Source organism: Bremia lactucae (genome assembly GCF_004359215.1).
Source record: "Bremia lactucae strain SF5 chromosome Unknown BlacSF5_NotPlaced_201_SHOA01000006.1_244224bp, whole genome shotgun sequence".
NCBI classification, from domain to species: Eukaryota; Oomycota; class Peronosporomycetes; order Peronosporales; family Peronosporaceae; genus Bremia; species Bremia lactucae.
In genome coordinates, this window is record NW_027152052.1 from 129,023 (window position 1) to 142,927 (window position 13,905).

Genomic DNA, 13,905 nt, shown 5'->3' on the forward strand with positions numbered 1-13,905 from the left:
GTTTGGATGGGCAATAATGCCGCATCATCACTCCTCATGAGCTCGTTGTCCGCATCACTACTATGAGGTGACGGCAACGGTGTCGACTCATTGTAGTCGACAATGAGCGACGGATCAACATCCTCACTGTTAAAGTGGGATGGATCCTTTAGCCCTGTTAACGCGACAGCCGCAGTGGCTGTCTGCGTTCCGACTAAGGCATTTGACGCGGCCGGCGAATTAACGCGGCGCGTGCGCTTAGTGCGAGGTTGTGTGGGCGTCTTCGCAGACGACCCACCAACGTGGCCCCTTTTAGGTGGCATCTTGGGCGCCGTGTATAGAAACACGTGCGCGAGAGTGATCGAGTGAACTAGCGGCGCGTAAAGCTGCTCGCAGTTCCTCTCTCTACTCTGTCGAATTTAAAAATGTAAATTCGTTCTTAAAGAGGGGGATGGTGTAACGGGCTAGAGTTGCCCTAATGTTACACAGTCCCCATTAAGTACATTTGGTACTTAAGGGGATGGTCAATTACTAAATAATAGTAATTAGACCCAACACTCGGGTGTGGTGCACATTTGTGACCAACCCTTGTGGATGTGATGCACATGGGTGCATTCACATTAGGAGGGATGACGCCCAGCGTCATCCATGATGACGGCTAGCGTCATCAGTTACGCGAGGTATCTATAAAGATACGCTCGCAATACATATTAAATGATATCTATAGAGATATCATTTTAATTGGTAAAAATAGGTATTTGTATTTAATTCTATTAAATATAAATCAGTCTGAAATTTACTACCTACTTGGTAAGTGCGCACGAGGAGACGGATTACCGCTCCCGTGACGTCACTTCACCAGAGTTCTTAGTGTGTTGGGTGAGGTCGCTTGCGCGCCCACCACAACTACCTCACTGCACGCAAGAGAAGCAGGTGCAAACCGCTTCCTCGCTGTGCTAGGGTGTGTGCTAAGTAGAGCGTGGCCGCATTACGACGTGCCCGCCTACACACGTGGTAGTTCCAACTACATTACTGAAGTAATTGACCATCCTATTAAGTGCACAAAGTTTACCTTTACAGGGATTGTGCAACTTTAGCCCATTTCAAATCGGGAATGTTTTAGATAACCAAAATATCTCAAACTTCGGTGGCGAGTTTAGCAAAAAAAGATGGGTAGTTTAAACATTCCCATTTTTAAGTGCAAGCCAATACAACTCAAGGGTAATTATTGAGAAGCTGATATTTTTTCTTTAGTTTTTACCACATGATGATCCTTCTGTTTGTAAAATTATCAGTCATCATTTGCCATATCCATCCAAAACGTAATTAGCACTTTTACCGGCCTTAAGTCCTCTAAGAATCGTAATGAGAATTATTACATTCTTTGTTCGTGAAAGTAGATTAGGCGCAGTGTAAACCTTTGATGGATATCTCCGAGTGCAAATAACCACAGATCCGTCGTATAGTTAAGACCTTTTCAGCGGACGACATTGATTTCTCAAGCATCGCAGCTTGTTTCGCTGCCTTACAAATCTGAAGATGCAGTGTTTCTGTAGTGTGATAAAAATCTGGAAGACCACATTGCTTCCAGATCTCTAACAGCTTGTCAGCCGCTTTAATGACGTCCACCCATTGACCTTGAGCGCAAGCAAGCTGCATCTCTACAGTGAAGAGTGCAAATTGAGCCTCAACATCATGCTCAAATATAGCTGTGTGCTTCTGTCGCCAGGAATCAAATTGCTGTCTTATGTCGCTTCGGTTAAAATTGATAAATTGCAGCAATTCTTCCATCACATTACGTTCCTGGTCGTCCTCACTGGTTTCAGCACCAATCTCAACTTCATTATAACAGCGTTGGCAAATACAGTCAAAGCCAAATCCACTATGAAGCAGCGCCTGGCGACGTTTTTTCGACTGTAATAAATCAATGTAGGCAGATTCCACGGTATAACCTCGGGGTATCTCTGATATTGCATGAAATGCCAGAGTCCTCGTACGTGGATTAAAACTAGGAGCCACATTTGGGATGCACGAGTGATTCAATGACATGGCGGCATCGGGGAACACACCAGTGCCCACACAAGAGACACCATTTAAGTATAGTGGATGAGCATTGCAGCGCACGCGCTCAAGTGTGGAGCGCACATGCTGCGAATCCACCATTTTCCCTGTCATCTGGACAATGAACGCCACGATATGTTGCGCTTCTTCTTCTTCGGCAGTTGATATCTCACGACAAGTAACCAATATTTTAAGTGCTTGAGAATCACGCACAACGTGTTCCATGCTCAAAACGGCCAGCACTAAGCGCACAGTTTCTAAATCTTTCACGTGCAGCTTCCCGAGCTTAATTTCGTGCAGTGCTTGACAGTGGTAGTCATGCAGCGCCGCATCCGCGTCCAGACAAGCTCGAGAGCAGTACCTTGCAAACTTGCACGCTGCGCACTGGAGCGCTTTCTGGCGTAGCATTGCAAAGCACCAATGGCAACGTTTAGGTACGACGGATTCCCTGACAATTACAGCAAACGCTGCAGCTTGAATAGCACGCTCTCCTGTGTGAATGCATTGCTTGGCGACAGTGAAACGGCCCATAGAATCGCTTTTTGAGGTCCAGAGTGCTACGCAAGGGTTGTCAGTCTCAAAGCTGGACTTGTGTAGAAGAAGACTCAATGCCTTGTTAGAAGACGCAGGCTCAGCCACGCATATGTGATGCTGCGGAATCCACTGAGAGTGAAGGTCTGACGATGTAGTGGAGGACTTTAAGCATTTCCAGACTAAGCAAATGAGGCCTGCTAAGGAATGCACTCGCAAATTCTGCGCGAGCAGCAGGCGAGAGGATAAGTATACCGAGCCAGTGTTAGCAACACTTGGTAGGCAGCACGCAGGCAACGTTATACCCGTCACCAGCACGTAAATGTTTGAAAGATTATCACGAATCATACGCGCTTAAGTAAATGCCAGTGCATGACACTTAAGAACCAGCAAACCCAGATTTTTAGTGGCCAATTTTGGATCATTTGACCTTTCACTTTGGCACTGATGATTGGCTCAAAGAACATGCGTCCCTGCCGTTATGATAAGATGAAAGTGAGTGTCAAACCTGCGGCTTTTCTGAGCACCTTCATCGACAGTTTATTGACGGTTTCCTGCAATAAAATAATATTTGTCTGGATAAAAACCCTATTTGTGGGCGGCGAAATTCTCTCCAGCCTAGGCAAAATGCCGAAATATAGAAGACTTCTGCAATGCTACTGCTCCATGAAGGTTGAGATTATAAAAAATCCGAGAGTTGTGGAGGGAAGCTTAGAGCATACTCCTTGATCATAAAGGCTTCGTTTCTGTGTAATTTGCATTCAGCTCAAGCCTTAGCGATTCTTGCAGGGCCACTAAAATTGCTGGTTTCAAGTGTTATGTTACTTTATACCGCTTAAGTCTCGTCGATAAATTTGCTGGGGCAATATGTGACAAATAATGTACTTAGAACAGGTACAATCAATTAAAGTGCAACTCGTTTAACTTCTGACAACGTATCCAGAAAAAAAACTTGTTACGGATGTAACGAGTGCAGCACACTCAAATCTACAAGAAAAACAAAACGGAACGCATTGTATTTTTTACCACCTTATATAAAACATTTCGCGGGCTCGGCATCGGCTTCTCGACAGTCGGGGGCTGTCTCAATCTGAAGCTTCCCCGGTTTGATTTATTAGCCTTCTCATGGGTCGAGAAAAATTTGAGCTCAAGAGTCAAGTGTAAAAATCTTTTTTTGAGGTTCCACATTTATCAAAACTTCAATTCGTAGCAACTCATGTCAAGACGCCCTAATCACGCAAAAATGTGCAACTATCTGCCATTCCAGACAGCCTTAGACCATACACATTTAATTGTAAAGCAACAAAGTGACACTTCGCCCGAACAATATAAATTGCCACGAAATATTGCCTTAGCAAATTTCTGAAGTGTCGATGATGCATCGTGATAAATTCTCTCTTCCAAAACTTCATCATAGCTTTTAAACACTCATCGATGATGATAATGGGGTTACCACGCCATTTACACATCTGGCCGTCCTCCATCTATGGGATGCAGTTGCAGCCCGATAGAATCAAAAAGCCACTCAGTATCGAAGCCATGAATAACACCAGTTCATAGTACTTTTCAACTCACTTACCCTTGCAAAAGTGGTGAAAAAGAAAGGATTCCGAGGCTAAACCAATTTTTAACGCCACGTTCGGTATTCAAGTAAATAAATACTAGCGTCATCGTACGGATGAAATGGATCCAAACGTCTTAAGAAACATCCATCTGCTTGCTAGCTGAAACAAACGACTCGAAAGCTGCTCAAGCAAGCGCAATGGAAGCAGGTATGGTTCCGTAGTGTCACATTCTATGAATGAGAAATCACGGTTTAGTGGGAACATTAATCCCGATCTTTTTGAGAAGAGCTGCCGTGACTGGCGTAGCTGTTCACATAGAGCGATTTGTTAACCAAAATTCGATAAATTGCAGCACTATCAAAAGCGTACCAGAAATTGGCAAGTCAAAAGGCGAGTTTCCAACGTCAGAATCTAAGCGCTTTTTTCGACGTTGCCGCTTTGGTGTCAAGAAATCAGCGCTTTCCGACGAAGTCAGCGATATCGGCTCACGAAAAGAAGGCATATTGACACCTTTCCTTTCTACACCATATAGGTCATCTCGTTTAGCGATCTGCATATTGTGTTAAGAAGATTGGGCACACTGGATTAGGCATCAATGATAAGCATACCTCAAAATCCAAGCGGTCCTTGTCGAGTTTAAAAGCTTGTTCTTGCAAGAGTTTGCGTTCTTTCTCTAAATTGTGACGACTCAGCGCTAGCTCTGTCTTTTGCTGCTCGATGTCTTCATCAGCAGCTGCATCAAGTGAGCTCCTAGAAGTAATTGCATCGACTGCACTAAATTTTTTTAATCCCTTCCAGTTCGTTTCAGTACGCCAATGGCTATTTTCAATATCAATGTGGGATGTAAGTGCCGGTGTTGATAAGGATGCTTGTATCAGCTGGTCTTGCTCTTTTATTATGGCATGTGCGTCCACGAGCTTTTGATGCAATCGCTTGATTACCTCTTTGTCGCTTCGCGCCTCAGCAGATGGAAGCTCGTTACAAATTACGTGCTTTAGCTGTTTTAGCTTGTTGTCCAAAGCCTCCATCGATGCTGCAATGTACTGAGTAATGTTTTTCTTCGTGGCCATGTTGAATGGCGTTGGGTAAAAATCATCAATTGGAGCACTCGCCAATTTTTCTAGCGCTTCATTATCACCCAACAGATTCTTTCTGTATAGAATATTGCAAAATGCGTAAGAACATTCCACTACATCCACACTTTGGCCGAAAGTTGTATCCTTACTGAGCAAGGAAGAGTTGGACTGCCTTCTTGTACTGCGAATTCAATGATTCTAAACGGTGCTGCAACGTGTCATATCTTTTTGACAAAGCTTCGTTGTCATAAAGCAGTTCAGCTTTCTTTCGCTCAAGACTGTCCATAATCTGCTTTGTTAACTTGCTCTCTTTTGATTGACTACGTATCGAAGCCTGCTTTAGCTGACTTACTCCATTCAAAATCTTCGACATCGTCAAGCCCTAAAATCACGTATACGGCTTCGCTAAGTAAAAAAAAACTGCATCTACGTAGAACATTTGACTAACCCGCTTTTCTTTTGAAGCTCGTGCAACGGCGTCCTGCAGATTTTTTTTGAGACGGGCATACTCCACGTCTTTTCTTCTAAGTTGTGCTTTATAAGCTGTCTCCACCCCTTGCAGTCTGCGTAATCATTCTATATTATCTCTTACATTGATAAAAATCATAAACCTGCATCAGCTCGTACCTTGCACAATTTATCTCTAGTGTCTTTTTTTCAGATTGCAGTGTCTTTCTCTCGGTCAATAAATTCTTCTCCTTCGCCTTAAATAAATTCTCCTTATGTGCAATATTTTGCTTTAGCGTCTCTTGATCTGCTGTCAGCATCTTGATGCTGTGGATCTTTTTTTCGAGCTGCTTCTCGACATGGCTCAGATTTTCGTTGAGTCGATTTTGATTATCCAGCTCACGATTTCTGACGAAAAGTAGAAAGCTCAGCAAGTCCATGACCTCTCTCAATGCACACTCAGCAGATTTTTGATCATCTGCTTGCATTGACGTCTCCACGGCTAAAAATTTCCAGATTCGAGCTAGGTCGAGTGTACAGACTCTGTCAATGTCGTCTTCCGCCTCCTTCTCATTCGTCAGAAACATTCTCGTGCCATATTTCGGACCGGTATCGCGATGGACCAGTGTCGACGATAAAGCTACAACGTGCTTCAGCTGTTCGTTAAGATACGTCTGAATTTGCGTGAGCGTATGGCTACTCGGAAGTCGCCATGGACTCGAGGCGGGTGTAGTTGTTCGCATTTGCATGAAACTATCCAGTTCATTGAATTCTTCAGTCGGCTTTAAAGCACTTTGATCCTCCTTTTCCTCACACATTAAATGGCCTGTGCGTAAACGCTTTGGCTGGTAGAAAGAAGCGCTAAAGTCCATAGCGTATCCCCTGTCCTCTTCACGGCGCTTGTTCATGACAAGTTACCTGTATAAAACTTTAATTTCAGAAATGTAGCACTTATGTGGACAATAATTAATTGGCAACTAATTGTCGACATCCATGGAACATGAGATGCAGGTATTCCTTCAGCAACACCAGGTACAGCTGATGGAAGCACAAGTGCCCGAGCACCTGTGGCCAATAGCCTTCTACAAACTCAAGTAAGTATATTTGGCATTCAAAACATTAAAGTTGCACATATCGTTAATGTGGAATTGACTGTGCTCAGGAATGAGGTGTTTGATGCAGGCAACTACTTCTTTTTGGCACGTGATGAAGACGGAGATCTTCACGCTGTAGTGCGTGATGATGTGGACTTGGCACCCATTCAGCCTCAATCGGACGAAGCGCTATTCTTGGTTGACCACGCTTGGACATTCATAGCTGACAAGATGCGCGAGCAATTAAAAGCTTTGCCATCCCTTCTTGAACGCATGAAATTGCTACTCCAAATCGAAGAAATGGCGTCAGAGGAGCTTGTGAAAACTGTCGCTGACCGCGTGTGGCGCTACGCCAATACGTATCGACTTGGCAACGTCAAGCCTGAAGACGCGACCACAATTTGGTACGTGATGGACGAAGTTGGATCAGCCATCGAGCACGGAAAGGTGCCAAACGTGCGTATGGCGCCATTTTATTATGGTCCATCGCAGTGCGCTTTTTCACTTTTCTGGACTATTGAACCCATCGAAGGTGGTAACTTTCTCTCACGTGACTACTTTTTAAAATACGCATTGGATGCCCCGATGCACACTGCGCTACTTGCTGCGCTTTTTTACGAACCGGGAAAGGATAATACTCCGTTTCAAAAAGAGCTTCAGGAAGTTGTTGCTGATCGCGCGCAGAATTACACTTTGGAATTTGCTCGCGCACAATTGCAAGCGATCGTGAGTTTGAACTCGGATAAGCCTCCAGATTCAGCGAAAACTATCACGTCGGACTCGCTTTCCACAATTGTGGCGGGGTCGAATCCAATTCGTATTTATTCTGGTATGTTTTCACTAACTTCTATTTTATTGTCTGAATCATGACGTTGGCACGTTGCAACCTCCTAGAGTTAGAATTATTGCACCAAAATTTAACTCATTCGCGCTTTAAACTTGTGGACAATGAAGAAGAGGCTCAAGTCGTATGGACAACCCGCCATATTAAAGACTATCCAAAGTACACAACCAACGAAAACGTGCTGATCATTAACCAATTTCCAAACGAAAGGCTGCTTACTTGCAAAGATTTGCTCTATGAAATGTGCAAGCTGTGCGTACCTGGTGCTTTATGCGTGACAATCGTTTGCCTTGATAAGCTAATGTTATGCATTTAGGCAAAATTGTGGTGTGAAGCCCAAATGGCTCGCCGAGACGTACAATATGGCCAGTGAGTTCCCTGAGCTTATTGCTCGCTTCATCCAGTGCGATCTTATAGCCCATAAAAATGGCGATGAAGATGATGAGGGTAACCATTGGATCTGTAAGCCCTGGAACATGGCGCGTTCGATTGACACATGCATTGCCCAGAATGCGCCCCACCTAGCGCGTTTGGCCGAAACAGGACCCAAGATCGCATGCAAGTACATCCACCGCCCGCTATTGATTGACCAACGCAAGTTTGATCTGCGCTTTCTGGTGATGGTGAAATCGACAGAGCCTTTGGAACTTTACTTGAGTGGTGTGTACTGGCTTCGTATCGCAAACGAGGAGTTTTCGATGGATTCATTCGAGGATTTCGAAAAACATTTTACCGTCATGAATTACTCAGGCTTTAGTGTTCGCATTATGCAGAATTCAGAATTTGTTAAGCGATTCGATACCGAATACCCGAGTGAAGACTGGGCTACGGTATACAATAAGATATGCTCTAGTATCAAGCAGCTATTCGAGTATGCCACTGCTCAGCCTCCTCCATTTGGCCTCGGACGCTGCTCAAAGTCGCGTGCGCTTTATGGCGTGGACGTGATGCTTTCGTGGGAAGTAGACGAAAAGACTGGCGATGAAAGTGTGTGTCCGATTATTCTCGAGACAAACTTCCAACCAGATTGCGGGCGAGCTTGCAAGTATTTTCCGCATTTTTTTAACGACCTTATGAACGTGCTAGTGCTCGATCGTCCGGATGAAACCGTGCACGGCTGCACGCGCCTCTAAAAGATAATACAAAAGGCTCAGTCTATTTTTTTTCTTTAAATTCACTGGGCTAATTATGGATTAGAAATGTGACTGAAAGAAAACTGAGTTCGACGATCAGGTCTCACGCATAATTCGCTCTTGATAAAAAAGGCGACACCTTAACAGAGTAGCCTGCGACGGCATGGATTCCCATGTTCTACGCTACGGCCAAAACGTGCGACTGGCGACGCGCTCTGCTTACGTGGAGGAAAGCTTTCCTTCTGTGTCAGAGCTGGGAATTGGCTATTATGAGAAGAATGGACGCCACGGTGTACTGAGCTGCGTGCCACCGCTTGGCCCGAAACTTCAGCACTTTTTTACCGAGGATGCGTTCCTTGTACTGCACCCGTCTAACCAACGCACTGAGGGCGATAAGGTTTTCTATGGCGATGCGCTGGTTCTTGTTAATCAACGCGGTATGGTTTGGAACAACAAGACTGGCGGTATTACGGGTTACATTGGACCACGACCTCGCGGCGTGCCTGGTGAGATATTCGTAAGTTTTATTAAAGTTCCAGAAGGCGTACGAGTCACTAAAAGCAGCAAGAAGGAAAAAGGAGACAAGGCTGATCGACGCATGTCTTCATCGTCCGCTTTGTCAATATCGGGCAGCTCGCCCATGTCGGAGGTATCCGAGGCAACAACTGAGCCAATTTGCTTCGGTGATACAAACGTGGCTATTGAAGTGGTAGAATCAAACCGTCATTCTCAGATGTTTAACAAGAGACTTAGTAACTTCAAGAAACCCACAAGTCGCATTATGGGTGGGTACATCTGCTGTGACGGCAAAGGCACAGAGTTAAGGTTCACGATATGGCCGATGAAGCCCACAATTGAGCAGATTTCCATGCTTAACAAATTGATAACGCCCTATAATTATGGACAGAAAATTGCACTACCTTTGGGATTGCTGGAGGGCATTAAGCCAAACAAGGCAAACGTTTGTACTGATAAAGCCGTGGCGGAAATAATTTTTAAGCTGTCGAACGGAGCAATAGCGGTGCTGCCTGGTTCGTTGCTGCAGAAAAAAATGCTGGATTATGTTAAGCCTCGCTCATCAAGCAATGAAGAGCCTGACTCTCTGTTTGAAGTACCACTGCAGAATGGACCTGGTGTGTTGGTGGTGCGTCTTACAGGAATTGCACCTCAACAGATGATTACTAGGCTAATCGTGAAGAACGAAAAGCATCTTCCGGTTACAAAAATATCACGCGGTATGACAATTTTTCACTTAGTGTCAGGTACTCTTCGGCGAGTACCAGTGCCCGTATTTGCATTATTTTATGCAATGCTAACTCATCATCTTTGGGGGGCTCTTAGCATCATGGACGATGGTCTGCGTCGAGAGTTTGTTGTATTAGTACTAGTAATTGTTCCTACATTTTATGTTGCTGTGAAGATGGATCACCCCTTTTCGTCACTATTCCATCCACCAGTATCTGAACTAGTAGCGGATAGCTCCGACTATTCAAGCTCTGCCAGCAGTGGATCTTTGAAACTAACCGTGACGGAGTATCGCTTTGCCAATAAATTTCAAAACGGTAGCGACGCTACTAAAAGCGTTATTAATTCCAGCTTAGCAAATGCAGCGTTTTCACGTTCGATTACTACATTTGAAGCTACGGGCATTGTCCCTGCGCGATTTATTCTTGCCGAGAAAGGAGATGAAGCTAAAGCAATGGAACGATACAATGAAACTACTGAATGGCGGCGCTCCGAAGGCGTAGATTTGCTTCTTGAGAAGCCCAACCCTCATTTCAAAATTATAAAAAATAACTACCCTCACTACTACCACAAGCGAGGCAAGGAGGGCGAGCCAGTGTATTACGAAAAGCCAGGTAAGATTAACCTGAAAGCACTTAAAAGTGCTGGACTTGCTTTGGATGATTTGATGCATAACTACCTGATGATCACGGAATTCTTGTGGCAAGTGATCGAGCAAGACGATAACCGCAAAGGAATTTCAGTCTTGGATGTCGATGGTATAGGTCTCTCGGATTTTGCTGGGGAAGCCGTCGAATACGTTCGAAAGGCGGCATTAGTATCGGGCAAGCATTATCCCGAGCGGTGCGCTTATATTTACGTCATCAATGTTCCATCTTGGTTTAGCATAATTTGGAATACGGTGAAGGGGATGGTTGATGATGTGACTCGAGAAAAAGTTATTATCGTGCGTGGCAAGAAGAAAATTCTTGAGGCGCTGTCTGAACACATCCCAGTGGAAAATATTCCTGCTGAATACGGCGGAATGAGCGATGGCAAGGCTCCAGAGGAGGATTTGCTGCTTCAGCTTATGGCTTACGTAAATAACGACGAAAACGCCTCGGCAAATAATCCCATCGAAGAGATCTTAAAGAAAAAGCCGATGAGACATTAGTTAAAACAGAAACAAAAATCGGGCGTGACGTTTGTTAAGGAACGAAAACCTTTTATGCCAATCATATTAGAAGTCTCTTACCAAAAATTATAATCCAATTTTTTGGTATTTAGCTGTGCTCACCCTTGTGCTTTAAGTGGCGACATTTTACGAATGGGAACTTCCAAAAAAAGACTTGCACCAACTATGACGCAAGTCATGTTCACTTTCTGGCGAGCTTTACCCACACGATATTTGCTACAGATGTCATCGATTATATACAGTACGCGAAGTAAGAAAGACGAAGCGCCCAGTAAGAAAGTTGAAGCGCCTAGTAAGAGTTGAAGCGCCTCTAAAAAAATTCCCTCGCTTGTAATACATGTTGCTTATAAATTGCATCGCTCGTATCATGGTTAACAACTTCAGCGCTTTATCAAATAAGTGGAAGCTTTGCTTTGATTTTCTTATAAATATTTCTGACTGTAGACCTATGCTGACGGCACCTGCGACGTGCCCGAGATCTGGCCTAATCGAAGCTTACTGTTGAAGACGAGTAAAAGACTTATTAACACTATTTCGGCTCGAAAGTGCTAAATTTTTCGTCGCAGTCCGACCATATCCTTTTAGCTTGCAACGGATCCTGCAATAGCATGCCAAAAACTTTCCGTTTGTTACTCCAACGCCACAATCATTGATCCGTAAGAAAGAATTGTAACGCGGGGATTAGGTTCTCGCTTGTCTTTGATTCCTGAAAGCGGTTGCAATCATGGCCAGCTGATACTGTTGCTGTTGACTTTGAAAATTAAGTTACATTGAAATTGAAGACGACAGATAAATTTCCGTTTCTAAGCATCGTGCGTATTTTACAGCCATTTGATTAAAATCACTATAATTCAATTCACATGTTATTCGACCATAGAAAAGGAAATGTATCTTCTGGTTTCTTAGAGAAAAACTATAAAGTCCAGGTCATACCGAACACGGGCATGTCCGCCTGCCGTGCTCAGATTCAGTATTGACGAAAATCGAAGCACCGCCCTTAGGCCGGCTTGACTCTGCAGTGTGAATTTAGCTGTACTGTACGCTGGCAAGATCCATCCAAAATTAAGGTCGGTGACAACTTGAATCACCGAGCCCTCAATTTGCGAAAGAATACATGAATGTGAATTTTGCACCGTTTTATGCGCCACACATGTTTCTGTCATGAAAGCAGCTAAGCCCCCCATTCGCCTTTTCACTCGGTGATATACTTCTCTACGCTTAATCACTCACTATGCAAGATCTCAAGTGTCCAATCACTAGCCCGTTTGCTAGAGCTTTGACGCAGGACCCGATGTCCCCACAGGTGCCCGTGCATCGACAATATCATAGCCACAGCATAGACGGCCTGCACCCGCGCAAAAATTCTAGCATGAGCTCTGTTGCCTCACTTGCTGCCAAGGAAACTGTTTCGCAGCATATTCGTCGCCTCTCTACCGGCCAAATGGCAGACGAAAAGCTCCCGAAGGAGCGCATTGACATCATCGATGAGTTCCTGCAAAAACAAGTCACCGTGCGACCTTTGATTGGTGTCGTTTGTGGCTCTGGCCTCGGGTGCCTGAGTGATTGCCTAGAGAATAAGGAGGTCATCCTATACGAAGACATTCCTCAATTTCCTCGCTCGACTGTTGAGGGCCACACCGGCGAATTGGTCTTTGGCGACTTGGCCGGTAATCGTGTCGTGTGCATGCGCGGTCGCTTTCACTGCTACGAGGGCTACACAATGCAAGAGACGGCGCTTCCTGTTCGCGTAATGTATTTACTAGGGATCAAGTACCTAATAATTACGAACGCTGCCGGCGGTCTTAGCCCGGAATTGAACGTGGGCGATGTGATGATTATAAACGACCATCTCAACATTCCCGGGCTGTCAGGTCAGCACCCGCTTGTTGGTCCTAACGACTTGCGCTTTGGCGCTCGCTTTACTCCGCTATCGAATTGCTACGATAAGAAGCTGCAGGAGTTGGCGCATAAAGTTGCCGATACTCTCGGTCTGTCTCATAAAGTACAGAAGGGAGTCTATTGCTTTGTATCTGGACCAACGTACGAAACCCCGACCGAGTGTCGCTTCCTTCGACTGGTGGGAGGCGATGCTGTGGGAATGAGCACAGTGCCAGAAGTGATAGTAGCGGCGCACTGTGGGTTAAAAGTGATAGGTTTGTCGCTCATAACCAACAAAGCGCTTTTTCCCGGCGAAGAGCGCGAGGCAGCTTCTCACAACGAAGTCTTAGAGGCGGTCCAGGCAATGCAACACGACATCGAAACGTTTGTGCGTGATCTGATCATCGAAGTCGGGGAGCAGCACGTATAGAGAAGCGATAGAGTTGATTTTTAAGATGTCGCTGGTTGTTACTCGCAAGATCAGCTTTATCACACGAGTATATTTTTAGAGAGACTGCCTACAAATCCAATTTCAAAAAGATGCAACACCAAAAACGCTTAATCTTTCTGTTTAATTTCGAGAACTCGTCACATAATTATTATCAAATTTAAGAGAAAAAATAGAGGAGAAATGTCGTAGACCACACCAGGTTTGGGGTATTCTAATTGGATAAAAGTAATCTTGTCTGTGACGATTTAATTGGCGATTAAGAATTATTTTATAGGTGACGCCAGTGCGCTGGAGAAAACTAAATTATAATATATATTCAAGTGCAAAACCCCGTTGGACTTGTTTTGATTTTTTTGCGAGGCATCAAGCTACTTACCGCATAATTTTTTCTATCTAAGTTAATCCACAAGCCCCGTGTTTCTGTATC

General features: G+C 44.6%; 5 protein-coding genes across 5 annotated transcripts; 3 read left to right on the forward strand and 2 right to left on the reverse strand.

Annotated features, from left to right (window-relative positions):
* Nucleotides 1–1,380: 1,380 nt before the first annotated feature.
* CCR75_001927 (uncharacterized protein) lies at nucleotides 1,381–2,571 on the reverse strand (the record flags this gene model as incomplete). The annotated part of the gene is made up of 1 exon (XM_067960028.1): nucleotides 1,381–2,571. The coding sequence occupies one exon, from the start codon at nucleotides 2,569–2,571 to the stop codon at nucleotides 1,381–1,383; it is 1,191 nt and encodes a 396-aa protein (XP_067820623.1).
* Nucleotides 2,572–3,187: 616 nt separating this feature from the next.
* CCR75_001926 (uncharacterized protein) lies at nucleotides 3,188–6,567 on the reverse strand (the record flags this gene model as incomplete). The annotated part of the gene is made up of 7 exons (XM_067960027.1): nucleotides 3,188–4,055; nucleotides 4,151–4,442; nucleotides 4,506–4,686; nucleotides 4,745–5,288; nucleotides 5,362–5,594; nucleotides 5,661–5,775; nucleotides 5,840–6,567. 6 exons carry the CDS (start codon nucleotides 6,565–6,567, stop codon nucleotides 4,381–4,383), a joined length of 1,863 nt encoding a protein of 620 aa, XP_067820624.1. The 3' UTR covers nucleotides 3,188–4,055; nucleotides 4,151–4,380.
* Nucleotides 6,568–6,652: 85 nt separating this feature from the next.
* On the forward strand, nucleotides 6,653–8,770 carry CCR75_001925 (uncharacterized protein; the record flags this gene model as incomplete). Its single annotated transcript, XM_067960026.1, has 4 exons — nucleotides 6,653–6,753; nucleotides 6,822–7,582; nucleotides 7,648–7,849; nucleotides 7,914–8,770. 4 exons carry the CDS (start codon nucleotides 6,653–6,655, stop codon nucleotides 8,728–8,730), a joined length of 1,881 nt encoding a protein of 626 aa, XP_067820625.1. The 3' UTR covers nucleotides 8,731–8,770.
* Nucleotides 8,771–8,893: 123 nt separating this feature from the next.
* Nucleotides 8,894–11,128, forward strand: CCR75_001924 (uncharacterized protein; the record flags this gene model as incomplete). The annotated part of the gene is made up of 1 exon (XM_067960025.1): nucleotides 8,894–11,128. One exon carries the CDS (start codon nucleotides 8,894–8,896, stop codon nucleotides 11,126–11,128), a length of 2,235 nt encoding a protein of 744 aa, XP_067820626.1.
* Nucleotides 11,129–12,380: 1,252 nt separating this feature from the next.
* Nucleotides 12,381–13,457, forward strand: CCR75_001923 (uncharacterized protein; the record flags this gene model as incomplete). Its single annotated transcript, XM_067960024.1, has 1 exon — nucleotides 12,381–13,457. One exon carries the CDS (start codon nucleotides 12,381–12,383, stop codon nucleotides 13,455–13,457), a length of 1,077 nt encoding a protein of 358 aa, XP_067820627.1.
* Between the last annotated feature and the right edge of the window lie 448 nt (nucleotides 13,458–13,905).